The sequence below is a fragment of the Rhinopithecus bieti genome, unplaced genomic scaffold (assembly GCF_001698545.2).
Source record: "Rhinopithecus bieti isolate Rb0 unplaced genomic scaffold, ASM169854v2 scaffold_34373, whole genome shotgun sequence".
NCBI lineage: Eukaryota > Metazoa > Chordata > Mammalia > Primates > Cercopithecidae > Rhinopithecus > Rhinopithecus bieti.
This window is the reverse complement of record NW_016814854.1, coordinates 1,230,327-1,247,999: the sequence shown is the minus strand read 5'-3', so window position 1 is coordinate 1,247,999 and position 17,673 is coordinate 1,230,327. Positions and strand designations below refer to the sequence as shown.

General features: G+C 36.8%; 1 protein-coding gene across 1 annotated transcript in view; it reads right to left on the bottom strand.

Moving 5' to 3' along the window:
• The window catches only part of LIPI (lipase I), a 95,872-nt gene that overhangs the window by 51,107 nt on the left and 27,092 nt on the right, over nt 1–17,673 (bottom strand). The window contains exons 8-9 of the mRNA XM_017852410.1: nt 17,531–17,642; nt 9,505–9,681 (exon numbers count right to left, since the gene is read on the bottom strand). Of these exons, the coding sequence (XP_017707899.1) occupies nt 9,505–9,681; nt 17,531–17,642 (289 nt within the window). The remainder of the gene's footprint in view (nt 1–9,504; nt 9,682–17,530; nt 17,643–17,673) is intronic.

Sequence of the window (17,673 nt, the reverse complement as noted above, 5' to 3'; positions counted from 1 at the left end):
AAAAAAAAAAAAAAAAAGGATGGACTCATCACACCCAAGTCAAGAAAGTGCCATCCCCTCCAGAGTCATGCGCCATAGTCCCAGGGGAAAACCCTACCAAACTAAAGCTAAGAAAAATTTAATTCTTTTCATCTATTCTATTACTCTTTCTTCTTTTCTCGTTCTATTGCTGACATTCTGGTTATTAACATAACCAAGTCAATTTCACCTCAAACTATTGCATTTAATGCTTTCCTTGTTATACCCTGTAAGGACTTGCCAAGTCAAAGATAGCTTTCTCCTTCAGAAAAGTACCTCTGTCCCTCCTGACTCTCCTCAGACTGGGCATTAGTAAACTAGGACCATTTAATCCTGGGAGATTTTGATAAATACCCCTGTGCCAACCAGGAGTCTTGCCCCCCGATGTAGAGCTTTCATGTCATAGTTAGTCCAATGTTCTGTGGACCACTAAAGAGCAAGGATGGACTGCCCCAACCAGTTTTTGTAATTTCCTAAAATCATACATTCATTTTACTAGAGGATCATAGAAGTTAAAGACTTAGAACAAACTTTAGCAGTTAAGACAGGATACCATGATGCAAATGCCTGGTTAAAATGGATCAAGTATTCCATCTACACGTTAAACAAAAGCAATTGTTATGCTTGCGCACATGGCAAGCCAGAGGCCCAGATTGTCCCCTTTCCACTAAGGTGGTCCTGCAGTCGACCAGGTGTGGGCTGCATGGTAGCTGTTTTCCAGGATTCTACAGCACGGAGTAATAAGTCATGCCAAGCTCTCTGTTATATCTCAAAGTCCGGCACCCTGTGGGTCAGCCCCCAAGTGCCATCCAGCCTCTGTCTCCCAACATTAAGTTCACTTCATGTCTCTCATGACAGAAGGGAAACTTAGCGTGCCTTGGAGACCTGAAAGGATGCAGTGACCTTAAGAATTTTCAAGAGCTTATCAATCAGTCAGCCCTTGTTCATCCCTGAGTGGATGTGTGGTGGTATTGTGGTGGACCTTTAGTAGGCACTCTGCCAAATAACTGGAGTGGCACTTGTACTTTAGTCCAATTGGCTATCCCTTTCACCCTGGCATTTCATTAACCAGAAGGAAAAAACATAAGACATTGTAAAGTGATAGAAGCCCCTTATGGGTCTTTCAACTCTCATGTCTATTTAGACACAACTGGAGTCCCACTAGGAATACCAGATCAATCTACAGCTTGAAATCAAAGAGCTGCAGGATTTGAGTCAATATTTTGGTGGGTTACAGTTAATAAAAATGTAGATTAGATAAACTACATCTATTACAACCAACAGCAACGAGTTTTCATGAATTAAAAGAAAAACTCGTATCGGCCCCAGTCCTGAGGCTACCTGACCTGACAAAACTCTTGACACTCTATGTGTCAGAAAGAGAAAAAATGGCAGTTGGAGTTTTAACCCGGACTGTGGGGCCCTGGCCAAGGCCACTGGCCTATCTCTCAAAACAACTAGACAGGGTTTCCAAAGGCTGGCCCCCAGGTCCAAGGGCCCTAGCATCAATGGCCCTGTTAGCACAAGAAGCAGATAAACTAACCCTTAGGCAAAACCTGAATATAAAGGCCCCCCATGCTGTGGTAACTTTAATGACTACCAAAGGACATCATTAGTTAACAAGTGCTAGATAACCAAGTACTAAAGCTTGCTATATGAAAATCCCCACATAACCATTGAAGTTTGCCACACCCTAAACCCCACCACCTTGCTCCCAGTATCAGAGAGCCCAGTTGAACATAACTGTGTAGAGGTTTTGGACTCAGCTTATTCTAGCAGGCCCAACCTCCAAGACCATCCTTAAACATCAGTAGACTGCGAGTGGTACATGGATGGGAGCAGCTTCGCCAATCCCTGCAAAGTGACTCTGAAGAAGACGACAAGCCCTGCTCCAGTAACATCCGGAAGCTGACTGGTCCACTCATGGCCAAAGCATGAGGAAACTCATCGCAGGACTCATTTTCCTTAAAATTTGGAGTTTTGCAGTAAGGACTTCAACTGACTTTCCTCAGACTGAGGACTGTTCCCAGTGTATACATCAAGTCACTGAGGTAGGACAAAAGGTTGCTACAGTCCTATTATTTTGTAGTTATTATAAGTGTACTGGAACTGTAAAAATAACTTGCTTGTATAACGTTATTCTATGCAAGGTATGTAGCCCATGAAACGACCAACCTGATGTGTGTTATGACCCATCTGAGCCTCCCATGACCACAGTTTTTAAAATAAGATTAAGGATTGAGGATGGGTGGGAGCTCATAAATGATATGAGCTAAAGTGTTAGCCAAAACAGAAGACAAAGAGGTGCCCAAGCAAATTACCTTAAAATTTGATGCCTGTGCTGTCATTAATAGTAATAAGTTAGGAATAAGATGTGGTTCTCTTAATTAGAAAAGAGACTATATGGCAGAAAATAAATACATCTGTCATAAATTAGGACAGTGTGGAAATAAACATAAATACTGGTCTTGTGTCATTTAGGCCACTTGGATAAAAAAAAAAAAAAAGTGAAAAGGATCCAGTCCACCTTCAGAAAGGAAAAAATGGCCCTTCCTGTACTAAGGGACAATGTAACCCATTAGAGCTAGTAATAATCAATTCCCTTGATCCTCGCTGGAATAAAGAGGAGCATGTGACCTTAGGAATTGATGGGGCCATACTGGATCCTCGAGTAAATATTTTGGTTTGAGGAGTTTACAAAATCTCTCCTGAGCCAGTGTTTCAAACTTTCTATGATGAACTAAATGTGCCAGTACCAGAAATTCCAGGAAAACAAGAAATTTGTTTTGCAATTAGCCAAGCATGTAGCCCAGTCTCTCAATGTTGCTTCATGTTATGTATGTGGAGGAACTGTAGTAGGAGATCGATGGCCATGGGAAGCCAGAGAATTAGTACCTACAGACCCAGTTCCTGATGAATTCCTGGCTCAAAAGAATCACCCTGATAATTTCTGGGTCCTAAAAGCCTCAATTATTGGACAATATTGCATAGCTAGAGAAGCAAAATAATTCACTCACCCAGTAGGATGACTCAGTTGTCTGAGACAGAAGTTGTATAATGGTACCACGAAAACAGTCACTTGCTGGAGTTCAAATCACACAGAGAGAAATCCATTTAGTAAATTCCCAAAGTTGCAAACTGTGTGGACCCACTCGGAGTCCCACTGGTACTGGACAGTCCCCACTGGATTATACTGGATATGTGGACATATAACTTATGCCAAATTACCTGACCAGTGGGCAGGTAGTTGTGTTATTGGCACTATTAAAACATCTTTCTTCCTACTGTCCATAAAAACAGGCAAATTCCTGAGCTTCCCTGTCTGTGCTTCCTGCGAAAAGAGAAGCATAGCTATAGCCAATTGATAAAATGATAAACGGCACCCTGAGAGAATCATACAATATTATAGGCCTGCTACTTAGGCACAAGACAGCTCATGGGGATACCAGACCCCCATTTACATGATCAACCGAATCATACGGTTACAAGCTGTCTTAAAAATAATCACTAATAAAACCAGCAGAGTTTTGTCTATTCTGGTCTGGCAAGAAACTCACATGAGAAATGCTATCTATCAAAATAGATTAGCTCTCAACTACTTGGTAGCAGCTGAAGGAGACGTCTGTAAGAAATTTAACCTTACTAATTGCTGCCTACACATAGATAATCAAGGGCAAGTAGTTGAAGACATAGTTAGAGATATGACAAAACTGGCACATGTGACTGTGCAAGTGTGGCATGGATTTCATCCTGGGGCCATGCTGGGAAAATGGTTCCCAGCGCTAGGAGGATTTAAAACTCTTATAATAAGAGTTATAGTAGTAACAGGAACTTGCTTACTCCCTTGTTTGCTACCTGTACTTCTTCAAATGATAAAAAGCCTCATCACTACCTTAGTTCAGCAAAATGCTTCAGCACAAGTGTACTATGTGAATCACTATCGATCTGTCTTACTAGAAGACATGGGTAGTAAAAATGAAAGTGAGAACTCCCACTATTGAGTGAGCATCTCAAAGTGGGGGAATAAGGGAGAAGACCACCCCTCATATTGTCTTATGCCCAATTTCTGCCTCCAAAGAAAGAAAAAGTAAACCCTAAAAGGCAGAAATGAAATCCACAAGCAGACAGCCTGGTGCCACACCCTGGGCCTGGTAGTTAAAGATCGACCCCTGACCTAATCGGTTATGTTATCTATAGATTACAGACATTGTATAGAAATGCGTTGTGAAAATCTCTATCCTGTTTTCTTCTGATCTAATTACCGGTGCATGCAGCCCCAAGTCACGTACCCCCTGCTTGCTCAATTGATCACTACCCTCTCACGCGCACCCCCTTATAGTTGTGAGCCCTTAAAAGGGACAGGAATTGCTCACTTGGGGAGCTTGGCTCTTGAGACAGGAGTCTTGCTGATGCCCCCAGCCGAATAAACCCCTTCTTTCTTTAACTTGGTGTCTGAGGAGTTTTGTCTGCAGCTCGTCCTGCTACAGAACAACAACAAAAATTTCTAGGTAAGACGATTGAGAGTGGTAGAGCTGCTGCTCACAACAGTAAACAGGATGATAAAAGTAGGCTTCATTGAGAAAATGGCATTTGAGCAAAAGCTTGGAAGTGAGAAAGTTGGCCATTGGCACTTCAAGGGGAAGAAATTTCTAGGCAGAGGGAACATCCAGTGCAAAGGTTCTAAGGAGGATACTACCCAGTGTGTTCAAGGAACAGTAAAGAAGGCTGTCAGGATATAGCTAAGTGTACAAGTACAGTAGTCAAGGCATTGAGATTGGGAGGTGTCAGGCAGTGGAGATACTAGCTAGGTCATGTGGAGTTTGTAAGCTATTGTGAAGACTTTGGCTTTTATTTGAAATGTGAAGGCAAGACTTTTGAGATTGTTGAGCAGAGGTGTGACATAACCCACTTTTAAAAGGGTCACTCTGGACACTGTACTGACAACAAATTATAGGACACAAAGCTAAAAGCAAGAGAACACTTAAGAGGCTATTTTAATAATTCAAGGAGAGATGATAAAACTTAATGAGTTTGTAGTAATACAGGTGGTGAAGAATTCTGGATATTTTCAGAAGGTAGGAACAAAGAGATTTCATGATTGGATGATGAGTGAGAAGAAAAAGACTAGTCTATGATGAACCCAGGTTTCTTGGCTTAAACAACTGGAAGGATATTTCTTTCCATGTTTCAACTAGAATGTATTTTAAAAATATTTTTGTAAAAGTTATTTACATATAAATAATTTAAATCCATCTATGTCATACACATTACAAAAGTTTTTTCAGTTTAATTTTGTTATTTCTGTTTGTGACACACAGTTTTAATTTTGTATATTTATAGGCAACCGTAATATTTTCCTTTCAGTTTTCTGTCTTGGCTTTTATTATTGTACAAATATAAACATTTGCCTAGATTTTCTTCCATTTTTTTTTACCAGTAAACATTTATTACTTTACCATATCTAAAATTAATCTTGATATAATGCATATCAAAGTCTTTTTCACTTGCCATTTATTCCGGCATCATTTTCTGTAATGCTATTCTTATCTACAAAATTCTGTTTTGGAATTTTCCATTTATTCCTTTATATTCTTCCTCAAGTATCAAATATCTTTATTGTTGTTTTGGAATATCACTGTTTCATAAAGCTGTAAACATTACGTTCATTATTCAGACCATTTGGCTCATCTTATTATTTGTAATTCAAAACTGATTAGGAAGAACCATGCAATATCTACCTTAGATTTTGACTGGAGTCATGTGAATCTTGTAGGTGCATTTAACAAGAGTTGCTATTGCTACAACATTGAATCTTCTACTCCCTTGATAATTTTTTGAATATTTGCAGAGTTCTCTTCATCATCAAAGTTTTAAAGTAAAATTTATAAGAATGGGACTAAATGTTTGTTCTTTTAGTTTCCAGTTTTCCGTTCATCCTTTCCATTTGAGATCTATGTCTTCTTTTCCTCAGTTGAAGGGGAATTTTTTTCATTACATCTGCAGTTAGTTCTTCTGTTGTGTCTCCTCTTCAGCAACATTAGGTATCCAAAATATTGCATTTCAGTTATTTCACCCTAAGACCCTATTTTCTCTATTTTTGTATCTCCTTATTCCATAAGTTATCAATAAATATATTTTCTACATTATTGGCCAAATCTATTATTTACTATTTTGATGTTGATACCAAATAACTTTGGTTTTTTGTTTTTGTTTTTTTTGTTTTTAACTCAGTCAACCTTCTTTTAACTGCAATCAGTTGTCCCATCATCTCACTCTTCATCAGTTCTTATACGGATTTTTGTTTTCTTAAATACCATTGAGAGCACTGAGCAATGCTTTACGGAACTTTTCTGTTTCCTGTTATGAATCTTTTAAAAAGTCAACCTTATTTCTGAATCTTGATTGCTACGCTTTTTCGTCTTGCACTGCTGTGCTGCATTAGGCCTCATTTTGTTGTTGTTTTGTTGTCTTTTTCCTGTTCGCTTCTGCTTAAATGAGGAAAGTGGCAGCTGACCTGGCATTTGCCCATGTACACAGAGGGTGGATTCTCCTTGGTTCTTTTTACTGTCCACATGAATGGAACTAAATTTCTCTTTCTCATCTTGAGCTTACATGTTGTTTTATGTGCAAATATTTTAGCTAAATTTCTGATGTCTGGCCAAGATTTACAATGTGTGCTGCCTCTGGACTGAGAAGGAAATTCTCTTGTATTTATGATGCCATAGGAAGAAAACTTTATCCCTGGATAATATAAATTCTTTACATTTAAATCCCAGGAAGAAAGCATGCACTATAACTTCTAGACATCTCTATTTATACTCCAACTTTACATTTAGAAGGTTTTAATAAGGCAACTAGGGGACAACAACCTCTGTTACAATGATGCAAAACTCCTGGCCCCTTTACAGCCTAGCCTTAGTGGACTACAAATATAATTTCCATTCTTATGTGTAGTGGAGGCTTTGTATCTTCAAAATAATAGTCAGGGCTTGGGGAGCTAGGGAAGGGATAGCATTAGGAGAAATACCTGATGTAGATGACAGGTTGATGGGTGCAGCAAACCACCATCGTACGTGTATACTTATGTAACAAACCTGCACGTTCTGCATGTGTATCCCAGAACTTAAATTATAATTAAAAAATAGAATAAATTGAAACAACATTGAATAGATAAATGAATACATAAACTAACCTAAAGAAAATAAGCAAAAATGTCAGCCTATTAGGTCAATGGTTTAATTATAGATTATAATAATTGTGTATTATATAAGTATAGTTACAGATTATAGATAATAGATTATATATATATATAGTGTTTTTGTTTTGTTTTGTTTTGTTTTGTTTTGTTTTTGAGACTGTGTCCTGCTCTGTTGCTCAGGCTAGAGTGCAGTGGCACAATTATGGCTCACTGCCGCCTCGACCTCCAGGCTCAAGTGATTTTCCCACCTCAGCTTCCTTAGCAGCTGGGACTACAGAAACACATACCACCATGCATAGCTAATTTTTTAAATCTTTTGTAGAGATGGGATTTCGCCTTGTTGCCCGGGTTGGTCTCAAACTCCTGGTTTCAAGTGATCCTCCCAACTTGGCCTCTGAAAATGCTGGGATTACAGGTATGAGCCATCATGCTTGGCCAATTTACATACTTATAATTTAGATTTTATATTTATACTATAATTAGTATATTAACTTACACTTATATTTGATATATATTTTAATACCTATCAACTCAATTATTTGCATTATCTGTCCTAAGAAGTACCTTCTTGACATCAAGTTCCCTAAGATGTGAATTTTAATCAGCATGCTACTTGAATTTTTACCAGAATCATAGAGTAAAAATTGCTCTGTAAGAGTGTTTTATAGAAACTCTAGAAAAATCCAGCAAAATATGCCTACTCCATAACTGTATATGCTGTTGTAATGACCAGATAATGGAGTCCCCAAATACAGTAGCCCTTTACCATTAAAAGTATGAGATGTTTTGGAAAAGACAGAGTGATGAGAAGCAATAATAATAATGATAATAATAGATGCTGAGATTAGTTGAAGATTGAAAATCTTACAGCTCTGGTCCTTCAAGGCATGATCCCTCCCCACTATGTACTTTCATAGGGAACGATGTTGCTAATGTTCCTGCCGAAAATGTTCAGATATTTTGGTGTTTTTGTAAGTATTTCAATCAAAGGCACAGAACAATACAATTACTCTTAGATTTTTGCCATTTTAACAACATCTGATTTACTGACTTTTCAGTAACTAAATAATATCACACCAAAAGTTATAAAATGACTTCCCAACTCTCTTCTATTGATACAGGCCTCATCTAAATGTATATTATTATCATTTATTATTTTTATTTTTACTCTCCACAGGTTCTTGTGTACTATGTTCAACATTGACAAGAAGATAACTGGGAAATAAATATATATAAATACAGGGATATAAAGAGAAATAAAGAGGAAGCACCCCACAGTCAACTAAAAAAGAGAGATTCCCAACAATCTACACACCCATTTCTATAGGCTCTCAGCTGATGCTTACTGTTTGGACAACTCATACATGCAGATTAACAGATGACCAACTTATAAAAGAGATTTTTAATAGTTCTTAATGATTTCACAGGGTGTTGTCAATGGAAATATGGATTCTCCTACAGCAAACATGTACATCTATACCATGTGGAACAAGGACAGTGGGAAAACCTCTGTGAGGACGTAGAACTGAGAAAAACATATTAAATGTGATAAGAAAAACACTTCTAGAGCATATCGCCTTCAAGAAAATGGTGCCCAGTCAGGATTGTGTTACATTTTAATAGGAATGGAGATATTTGTGACATACTGACAAATCAAGACATGTGACTATAAAACGCAACGTAAAGTGTCAGCTTCTCCTCGCGCTGTTATAGTAAACATCTGAGAACCTCACTCCTGTCAGTGTATTCTTGGGGTTGAATCTCAAGTGATCCATAGGATCTTACATACAGCAGATGAAAGTGGGCTTTTCGCCTTCCTAAGTAAACAGCAATGAAGTTGAGAGAAAGAAGATATTGCTGGAAGTCACGATAAAGTCTATCTTCTGTCATCATATGTTTTCTTAGAGAGTTTTAGACAATGACCCTCATCTAAAAAATTGTGGAAAAGGACTCTCACCACTCTGTTAATATGTATGTATATGAAAGAAATTACTGGTAAACTTCTAAGGCAGGCATAGGTGTTACTTGTTTTTTATCTTTATTGTGTCTATGAAATGATTGTGTGTATTTTTTCTTTAATTAGACAATGAGATTCCCAAATAAATTTTATTAAAGCCAAAAAAAAAAACCTTTAAACCTTTTTGAGATTTTAATATTTATGTAAAATATAGTCTGAAATACACAATAAACAGATATTTGAATACATGAATTCTTAAACCATTACTTAACAAACCAATATTTTCAAGTTTAAAAGATAACATGTTGAAATCAAAATTTAATTTTCTTACCTTTCTGGATATGTAAGTGATTTTAACACGAGACTCTGGATCTTGTATGTGCATGTGGAACACTGCAGATTTGAGCTCTGGAAATACGTCAAACCAATGCTTGAAATATTTGCAAAGTCATTGTAAAATTGAGCAAGAATCTTGACTTCTTGAAGTTTACAAAGTGGTTTGTTCTTTCTAGAGAGAAAATTTGATACACTTAGCATATTAATAATTTGAAACATAATTCAATTCTAAAATCAATATAATCCTAATAAGGGAGGCCACAGAGAACAATACTATAGGGAGTAGGTCAAACAAAATATTATTGGGTATTTATTAAAATAATTAAAACAGTAATTTATAACAGAAGTAAATAATAAATGCAAAATAATAATAAATGCATTCCCTTATAGAACTATTTTGAAAATGCTTCTTTTGGGAAAAAGTGATATGTCTTTCTGAGTAGATGTCTAGATTGTACATTTGACTAGAATTAGAGAAATCATCCTATATGTGTTTTATAGACCCCTTACAATTATCGTATTTCCTTAAATAGACTAGATGCTTAAAGGATAACTTAAAAATATTTTATCAAATATTTTTGATCTAGAACAATAACTTACAAAGGCCTGAGATTCAAAACAGAAATATAGTGTTGAATAAGTACAATTTTCTGTGCATTTACAATATAATTAAGCTTTACAAACTTAACCTCATTTAACTACCTGAAAGACTCTTTTATTAGGTACTATGAGTATTACCATTTTACAGATAAGAAAACTGAACATCAGAGCATATAAAAGTCTTTTCCAAAGCCACACAGCTAATAATGCTCCTCACTGCTCTGCTCAATTTCTCATCCCTACGTGCCAGAAATGTGGGTCCCTGGAGTCATTTATCTCAATATGGGCTTTCGTAACCCCAAGAGGAACTCCAGCTACTCTATTGCACTTTTTCTCACTAGACAAAACTGATGGCAAAGGGGAGAAAAAGAAGGGGAAGGAGGAAGGAGAGGTGTAGGAGGAGGAGATGGAGGAAGAGGAAGAAAAGTAGAAGGTGGAGGTGGAGGAGAAGAAGGAGGAGAAAGGGAAGGGACTAAAGAAGAGGAAAGAAGTGAAGGAAAGAAAAGTTTTTTAAAAAATCAGTTTAAGGAAGTTTCTCTTTGGAGTCAACAACAACTTGGTTAATCAAAGGTGACAATCACACAGAGAGCAGCTGAAGAGCAACCAGTGGGGCACCCAGCACTCCCTGCCATCTCATATTTTTTCCTGCTCTCTTTTTGATTCCTTGCAGCAGCTAGACACCAAAAAAAGGACATGATCATTCTGCTCAAAGTCCATCTCTGCTACCTCCTGGCAGGGTTACCACTTTCTATTTCACAGACTACAATGTCATTAGATATATCACTAATGTTTTTCCATGAACGTATCTAAATTTTTCAGAGATAATTCAAATTCAACATATCCAGACAGGAATGTGTTATCTTCCCATACGAACTCACACCCACACCAGTGGTTTCAATTACCAACAGTTTGCTCATGACTACAAAATCTCTACATTCAGCTAAGGCCTGTATGCTAAGTTTTAGTTACATGTATCCACTGTCATTCACCAAGTCCATTTGGATATCGTAATGATGCCTGAAGTTCACTAGGTCCAAATCTAAATGACTTATCTTCTCCAACACTTTCTCCAACAAAAAAACAAAAACAAAAACAACAATAAAACCTAAAACTAAAACTTACATTGTCTCAGAGGATTAAATGGCACCACCGCCTATTACCCAAGTCAAGTAAATAGGATTCACCCTTGATAGCAGACTTCTTTCAACCTTCACATTCAATCTATCAGAAATTTCTGTTGACTTTACCTCTGAAATATCAAAACTGATTTGAACCCCTCATTTTTCCATTTCAACGATAAACCTTCAAGCCCAGGATACTATTGTGTCATGTCTATATTCCTGCATCAGCATCTTGCTTTGTATCTCTCCAATCCACTGTGGTTAAACTTTTTTTCCAAAAGAAAAATCCAACTGTGGCCTCAACCTGACCGCCACAACTAAAATACTTCAGTGGTTTTCATGTGCCCAGTGAACAAAATATAAATTCTGGAACACAGTCTTTGAGTTCTAATTTCTATGTTCTAATTTCATATATCTATGATATATCTAAGTGTTCTCTAGATTTCTCCTTTCTCTCTTGCTTTCCCAGTCTCTATTCTTTTTTTTTTTTTTTTTTTTTTTTTTTTTTTTGTTTTTTTTGAGATGGAGTCTCGCTATGTCACCCAGGCTGGAGTGCAGTGGAGCAAACTCGGCTCACTGCAACTCCCAGGTTCAAGCGAATCTTCTGCCTCAGCCCCTGAGCATCTGGGACTACAGGTGTGTCCCACCACACCCAGCTAATTTTTGTATTTTTAGTAGAGACAGGGTTTCACCATATTGGCTAGGATGGCTTCGAACTCCTGACCTTGTGATCTACCCACCTTGGACTACCACAGTGCTGATGTTACAAGCGTGAGCCACCACGCCCGGCCCCAGCCTCTATTCTTAAACACACTAAACTGCCTTCAGCTCCTGAAGTGGGTCATGCTTCTCTATGCTTCAGGTTTTCTGTATTTATTGGTCCTTCTGCCTGGAATACAGGAGGGCAATGACTCCTGTTCACCATTTAGGACTCAACCAATATAAGCATCAATAGAGAAACTTTTAGTCACCCCACTAATTTACATCCCCTATTTTAATTTTCTATATACACTATGATTTATGTCGACATGTTTTCATGAACAGATTTTACTTATATAATTTTATAATTATTTGACTATCCTTATATGTCTCATTATGCTACAGGCTTAATGAAGGTAAGACTATGACTGATTTCCTCACCACAGTATCCCCAGCAATTAACACAGTGCCTAGCTCAGTGTAGATGCTCATTAAAAATTGTTTGAATAGTAGAATGATGGGCGTCATTGTTTTATTTTTATTATTATTTTAAAAATCTATCCGCTACAGACATCTAATTTATATAATAGCAGATATCTACTTTGTCCAGAATTGTATCCCCTATTCCTCGCACAGATCCTGGTCTATAGAAGAACTCAATAATTTGTAATGAACGGATTAAATTGGATTCTCTCCATGTACCTTTTAGCTCAGTATAGAATAGCATTATACTTTTTAAATAGTCACAAAGCTCAAAACTCGAAGTCACTCTAGATTGGTTTCTTTCCTTAATGTTCACTTATTCAATTAACCATGCAAACACACAACACGTCTGTTCTACAGCCCCAAAACCTCTAGAATCTCCCTTAGCCTGTTTTTTTTATTCCCACTGACTTGGATCCAGGCTCACATTATCTTTCATATGAATTATCAAAGTAACTACTTCAGTAGCCTCCTATCGCATGTCTTGTTCCCTCTAATCTCTGCATTACTCATATGTCTGAGCCATCTTTATATCTTGAATATCCAATATTAATATTTCCCATTTAGCATCCTATATTGGCATATTAATATGCCTGGTCCAATGAATCATTGGTATCATAGAAAAAATAACATTCAGTATAAAAATCAGGATGCAGAACACATTTCAATCAGATCATAATTTTGCTAAATAAAAAATAATGTGTCTACACATAGGGGCATGTACAAGAAGGAGGAAGGGGAAGAATGATTATAAACCAAATGCAAAGTGTAGGTATTCCTGGATGGTATAATTATAGGTGATTCCTATTTTATATAATATACATTTTCTACAGTGAGTAAATATTCCTGTTTCCATTTTACCAAGGAAAATAAAAGATCATTTAAAATTCTTTCACTCCTGTGGCATCTTAAAGACAATTTAAATCCCAAAACATAATTAAATGTATACTCATGTGCTGCATAATGATGTTTTTGTAAACAAAAGACTTAATATATGATAGTGGTCCCATAAGATTATGACACTGTATTTTCACTGTACCTTTTCCTATGCTTAGATATTTTTACATAGACAAATATGTACCATTGTGTTACAATTGCTTCCAGTATTCAATACTGTAGCATGCTGTACAGGTTTGTAACTTATTGCTTCTAGGTTATAAACCTACACTACACTCCATATAGCCTACATGTGTAGCAGGCTATACCATCTAAATTTGTGTAAATACACTCTATAATGTCCAAGCAATGACAAAATCGCCTAACCATGCATTTCTCAGAGGATATTCCCATTGTTAAATGATGAATGACTGTATTAGCAAATAATTATTAACAGAAAAACAGTAAACCCATTAGACAATATTAGGTGGACAGATTATAACACATGTGTATATGTTCCCATATTTTACATTCCTTCATGACAATGCACTAATCCAAGTATCTGAATAAAATTAATCACTATTTCATGCTGTTCCACATAGAATATAATGTTTGTAAATTAACTCAAGACCAACAGTTTCTTTGCCTTCTGAACAAATTTGAAACATCTGTTCCAGGCCTGTGTTCATGTGCAATTTTTTAATTTGAATACTGTATTAGTCTGTTCTCATGTGGCTACGGAGAAATACCAAAGACTTGGTAATTTATGAAGAAAAGAGGTTTAACTGACTCAACAGTTCTGCATTGCTGGAGAGGTCTCAGGAAACTTACAAACATGGTGGAAGGGAAAGCAACATGACCTACTTCGTATGGTGGCAGGAGAGAGAAGAATGAGAATCGAGCAAATAGAGAAGCCCGATATAAAACCATGAGATCTCTTGAGAACTCACTCACTATCAAGAGAATAATATGGGGGAAACCACCTCTGTGATTCAACCAGGATTCTACCTGGTCCCGCCCTTGACACACGGGGATTATTACAATTCAAGGTGAGATTTGGGTAGGAACACAGAGCTATACCATATCATTCCACCATGGTCTTCCCAAATCTCATTTTCTCACATTTCAAAACACAATTATGCCCTTCTGACAGTCCCACAAAGTCTTAACTCATTCCAATATTAACCCAAAAGTCCAAGTCCAAAGTCTCATTTGAGACAAGGTTAGTCCCTTCCACCTATGAGCCTGTAAAATCAAAAGCAAGTTAGTTACTTCCTAGATACAATGGGGGTACAAGCATTGGGTAAATACACCCATTCCAAATGAAAGCAATTGGCCAAAACAAAGGGGCTACAGGCCCCATCCAATTCTGAAATCCAATAGGACAGTCATTAAACCTTAAAGTTCCAAAATGATCCCCTTTAACTCATGTCTCACATCCAGGACACACTGATGCAAGAGGTGAGCTCCCGTGACCTTGGGCAGCTCCACCCCTTGGCTTTGCAGGGTACACCCCTCTTCCAGCTGCTTTCATGGCTAGCGTTGGGTGTCTGCAGGTTTTCCAGGTGCACAGTGCAAGCTGCCAGTGGATCTACCAATCTGGAGTCTGGAGGAATGCAGCCCTTTTTTCACAGCCCCACGAGGCGGTGCCCCAGTGGGAACTCTGTTTAGGGCTCCAATCCCACATTTCCCTTCCACACTGCCCTAGCAGAGGTTCTCCATGAGGACTCTGCCCCTGCACCAGATTTCTGCTTGGAGCTCCAGGCATTTCCACACGTCCTCTGAAATCTAGGTGAAGGTTCTCAAACCCTAATTCTTGTCTTCTGCAACCTACAGGACCAACAAGAATAGTATGGGGGAAACCACTCCCATGATTCAATGATCTCAACCTGGTCCAATCCTTGACAAGTGGGGATTACTACAATTCAAGGTGAGATTTGCATGGGGACACACAGCCAAACCATATCAGGTACTCTCATATCTCTAGGTTTTTGTTACATCCTTTCTGTTCCCTGACTGTATTGCTTTGCTTTCAAATAGTTCCTTGATTCTTCTCTGTGCTCCAACAGTACAATAAGTGATCTTCTTTTATAAAACATTTTACTAAATGCTGCAATTATGCATGAGTCTCCAGTATTCTTTGACTTTCTTGGGAACAAAATGCTGTCTGTGTCAATTTGGATTCCCATTATTTTGAGAAATACCTGAATAAGTTTGATTCTGAATAACTTGAATAAGTAATTGAATCAATTTAATAGCCAAAATCATGTTTTGATAAGAACAATTAATAGATCTTGTGTGAATGTATATGTATATACATACATAAATATAATTGTAAGCAATTTAAAGTAAGGAACAATTATGGAATAATGTCAGTTATTATTTTAAAACATTCAGTGTTCAAAATTAGGTGAAAAGGGCCAAAAAGTTTCTCTCAATAAAAGAAGGGTCTTGACAAAGTCAAGAATTTGGATTGGAATTTTTGTTTATTTTATCTTCTTTGGGTGACTGAAGGTTAGTTTAAAAAGGGAAAGGAAAACAGATAATTGTTACTCTTTCACTACCAGTCCTATACAACTGTTAAATCATCTGCAATGTCTTTATTAACTTTAAGAAAATTACATTTACACACTCTAATATTAAACATATGTTTATTCAAAATTTTAAAAATTTTGCAGGACTTGTAACCCAGGATATTATTGCTAAGGATAATCATGGAATCCCATGATGGAATGGTCTTTATGTTACTTCAGTACACAGGTATTTTATATTTTCGTTATGGTGAACTTACTTTCTTTTTATAAGAACTTATTTTCTTATTTTCTTTGTGGATTCCAATGTTTGAAAGGTTTACATACTGTTATGAGCTATGGCTACTTTTTATATTTTAATATCGTTTCAGATTTTACCTGTGCTAATAATACTGTAACATTAAACATTTTCACTGCCATTGTTGGTGAATGTGCAAATAAATAAGTAGTTGGGGACTTTCTCCTGGCTCACAGAGTTTGGATGTCACTATATTCTCAAGGTCCAAGGTCCATCACACAATAATTTAGTTAATTAGCTAATTCATGCACTGTAACTACCTATACTGTGACAGCAGTAAATGTTGGAAATACCAACCATGCTTCCTGAAATCCTAATGTGTTCAATAACCAGTCAAAACTTACGCCAAATTGCTCTATCCACAACAAAATACACTTTGATATTTCTTTTAATCACTAGATATGGTGCCTGTGAGCCTTTTAAAAATTGTTTCATTGTTTAATGGCTAGTTAGAAGTCTAGCACAGCAGGTTGGAAACCACAACTATATAGTAGTGTGCCAGTTTATATAATTCTTTTATTTAAGAAAAAAATAATTTTCTAGTTTAAGAATTTATTAAACACAGAAATATATATTCAACCAGCTGAAGCCAAGAACATTCTTTTATATAATTATATAACCTTAAAAATATGTCTACACACTTGCACATACATATGTACATACATAAAGAGTTAAATAAAAGATTGAGAAAAAAACAAAACCCTCCCCTATTATTTGGGAGCCTTGTAGGTGGGAATAGTTCCCTGAAACACTAAAATTGTGTCACTCTATTTACAGAAGTCACTAAACATTTATTCACATCACTGTGAACATGATACTGCCTGAAAACTAGAGAGAATTAGATGGCAATAAGGTTAGGAAAAACACTGCAATGAGAGTTAAAAGAGAGAGAAAGAAACAAAGTCGCCTTTTACTCTTTAACTTATTTATTTATTTATTTATTTATTCATTTATTTTTGGAGACGGATTCTTGCTCTGTCACCTAGTCTGGAGTGCAGTGGCATGATCTTGGCTCACCGCAACCTCCACCTCCTGGGTTCCAGCGATTACCTTGCCTCAGCCTCCTGAGTAGCTGGAACTACAGGCATATGCCACCATGCCCAGCTAATTTTTTGGAATTTTTAGTAGAGACAGGGTTTCACCATGTTAGCCAGGATGGTTTCCATCTCCTGATACTCCTATAACTTTTAAAGTCACTAGTTGTTTAGAGTAAGGGAGCGTCTTTAACATATGTTATCTTTCTCTGTAAAATAAAGGAATTAGAATATAACACATGAGATCCTTTTAATATTTAGCATTTTAAGACTCTCTGGATTAAAAATAAACTATACTCTTTAAATTATCTGTTGGATGGGATACTGAAGAAAGCAAACATTGAATATATGAGAGAGGAAAACAGTAAATTTTACTTACTTATAAAACCTTGACTCTTCCATCATTCCAAGCTGGTTTAATAATTTCAATGAAAAAGAGCCATCCATCATAGTTTTATCCGGAACAATTATACTGAGAACGAAATAATAGGCTACAAAATAAAATTTAGAATGCAACTCACA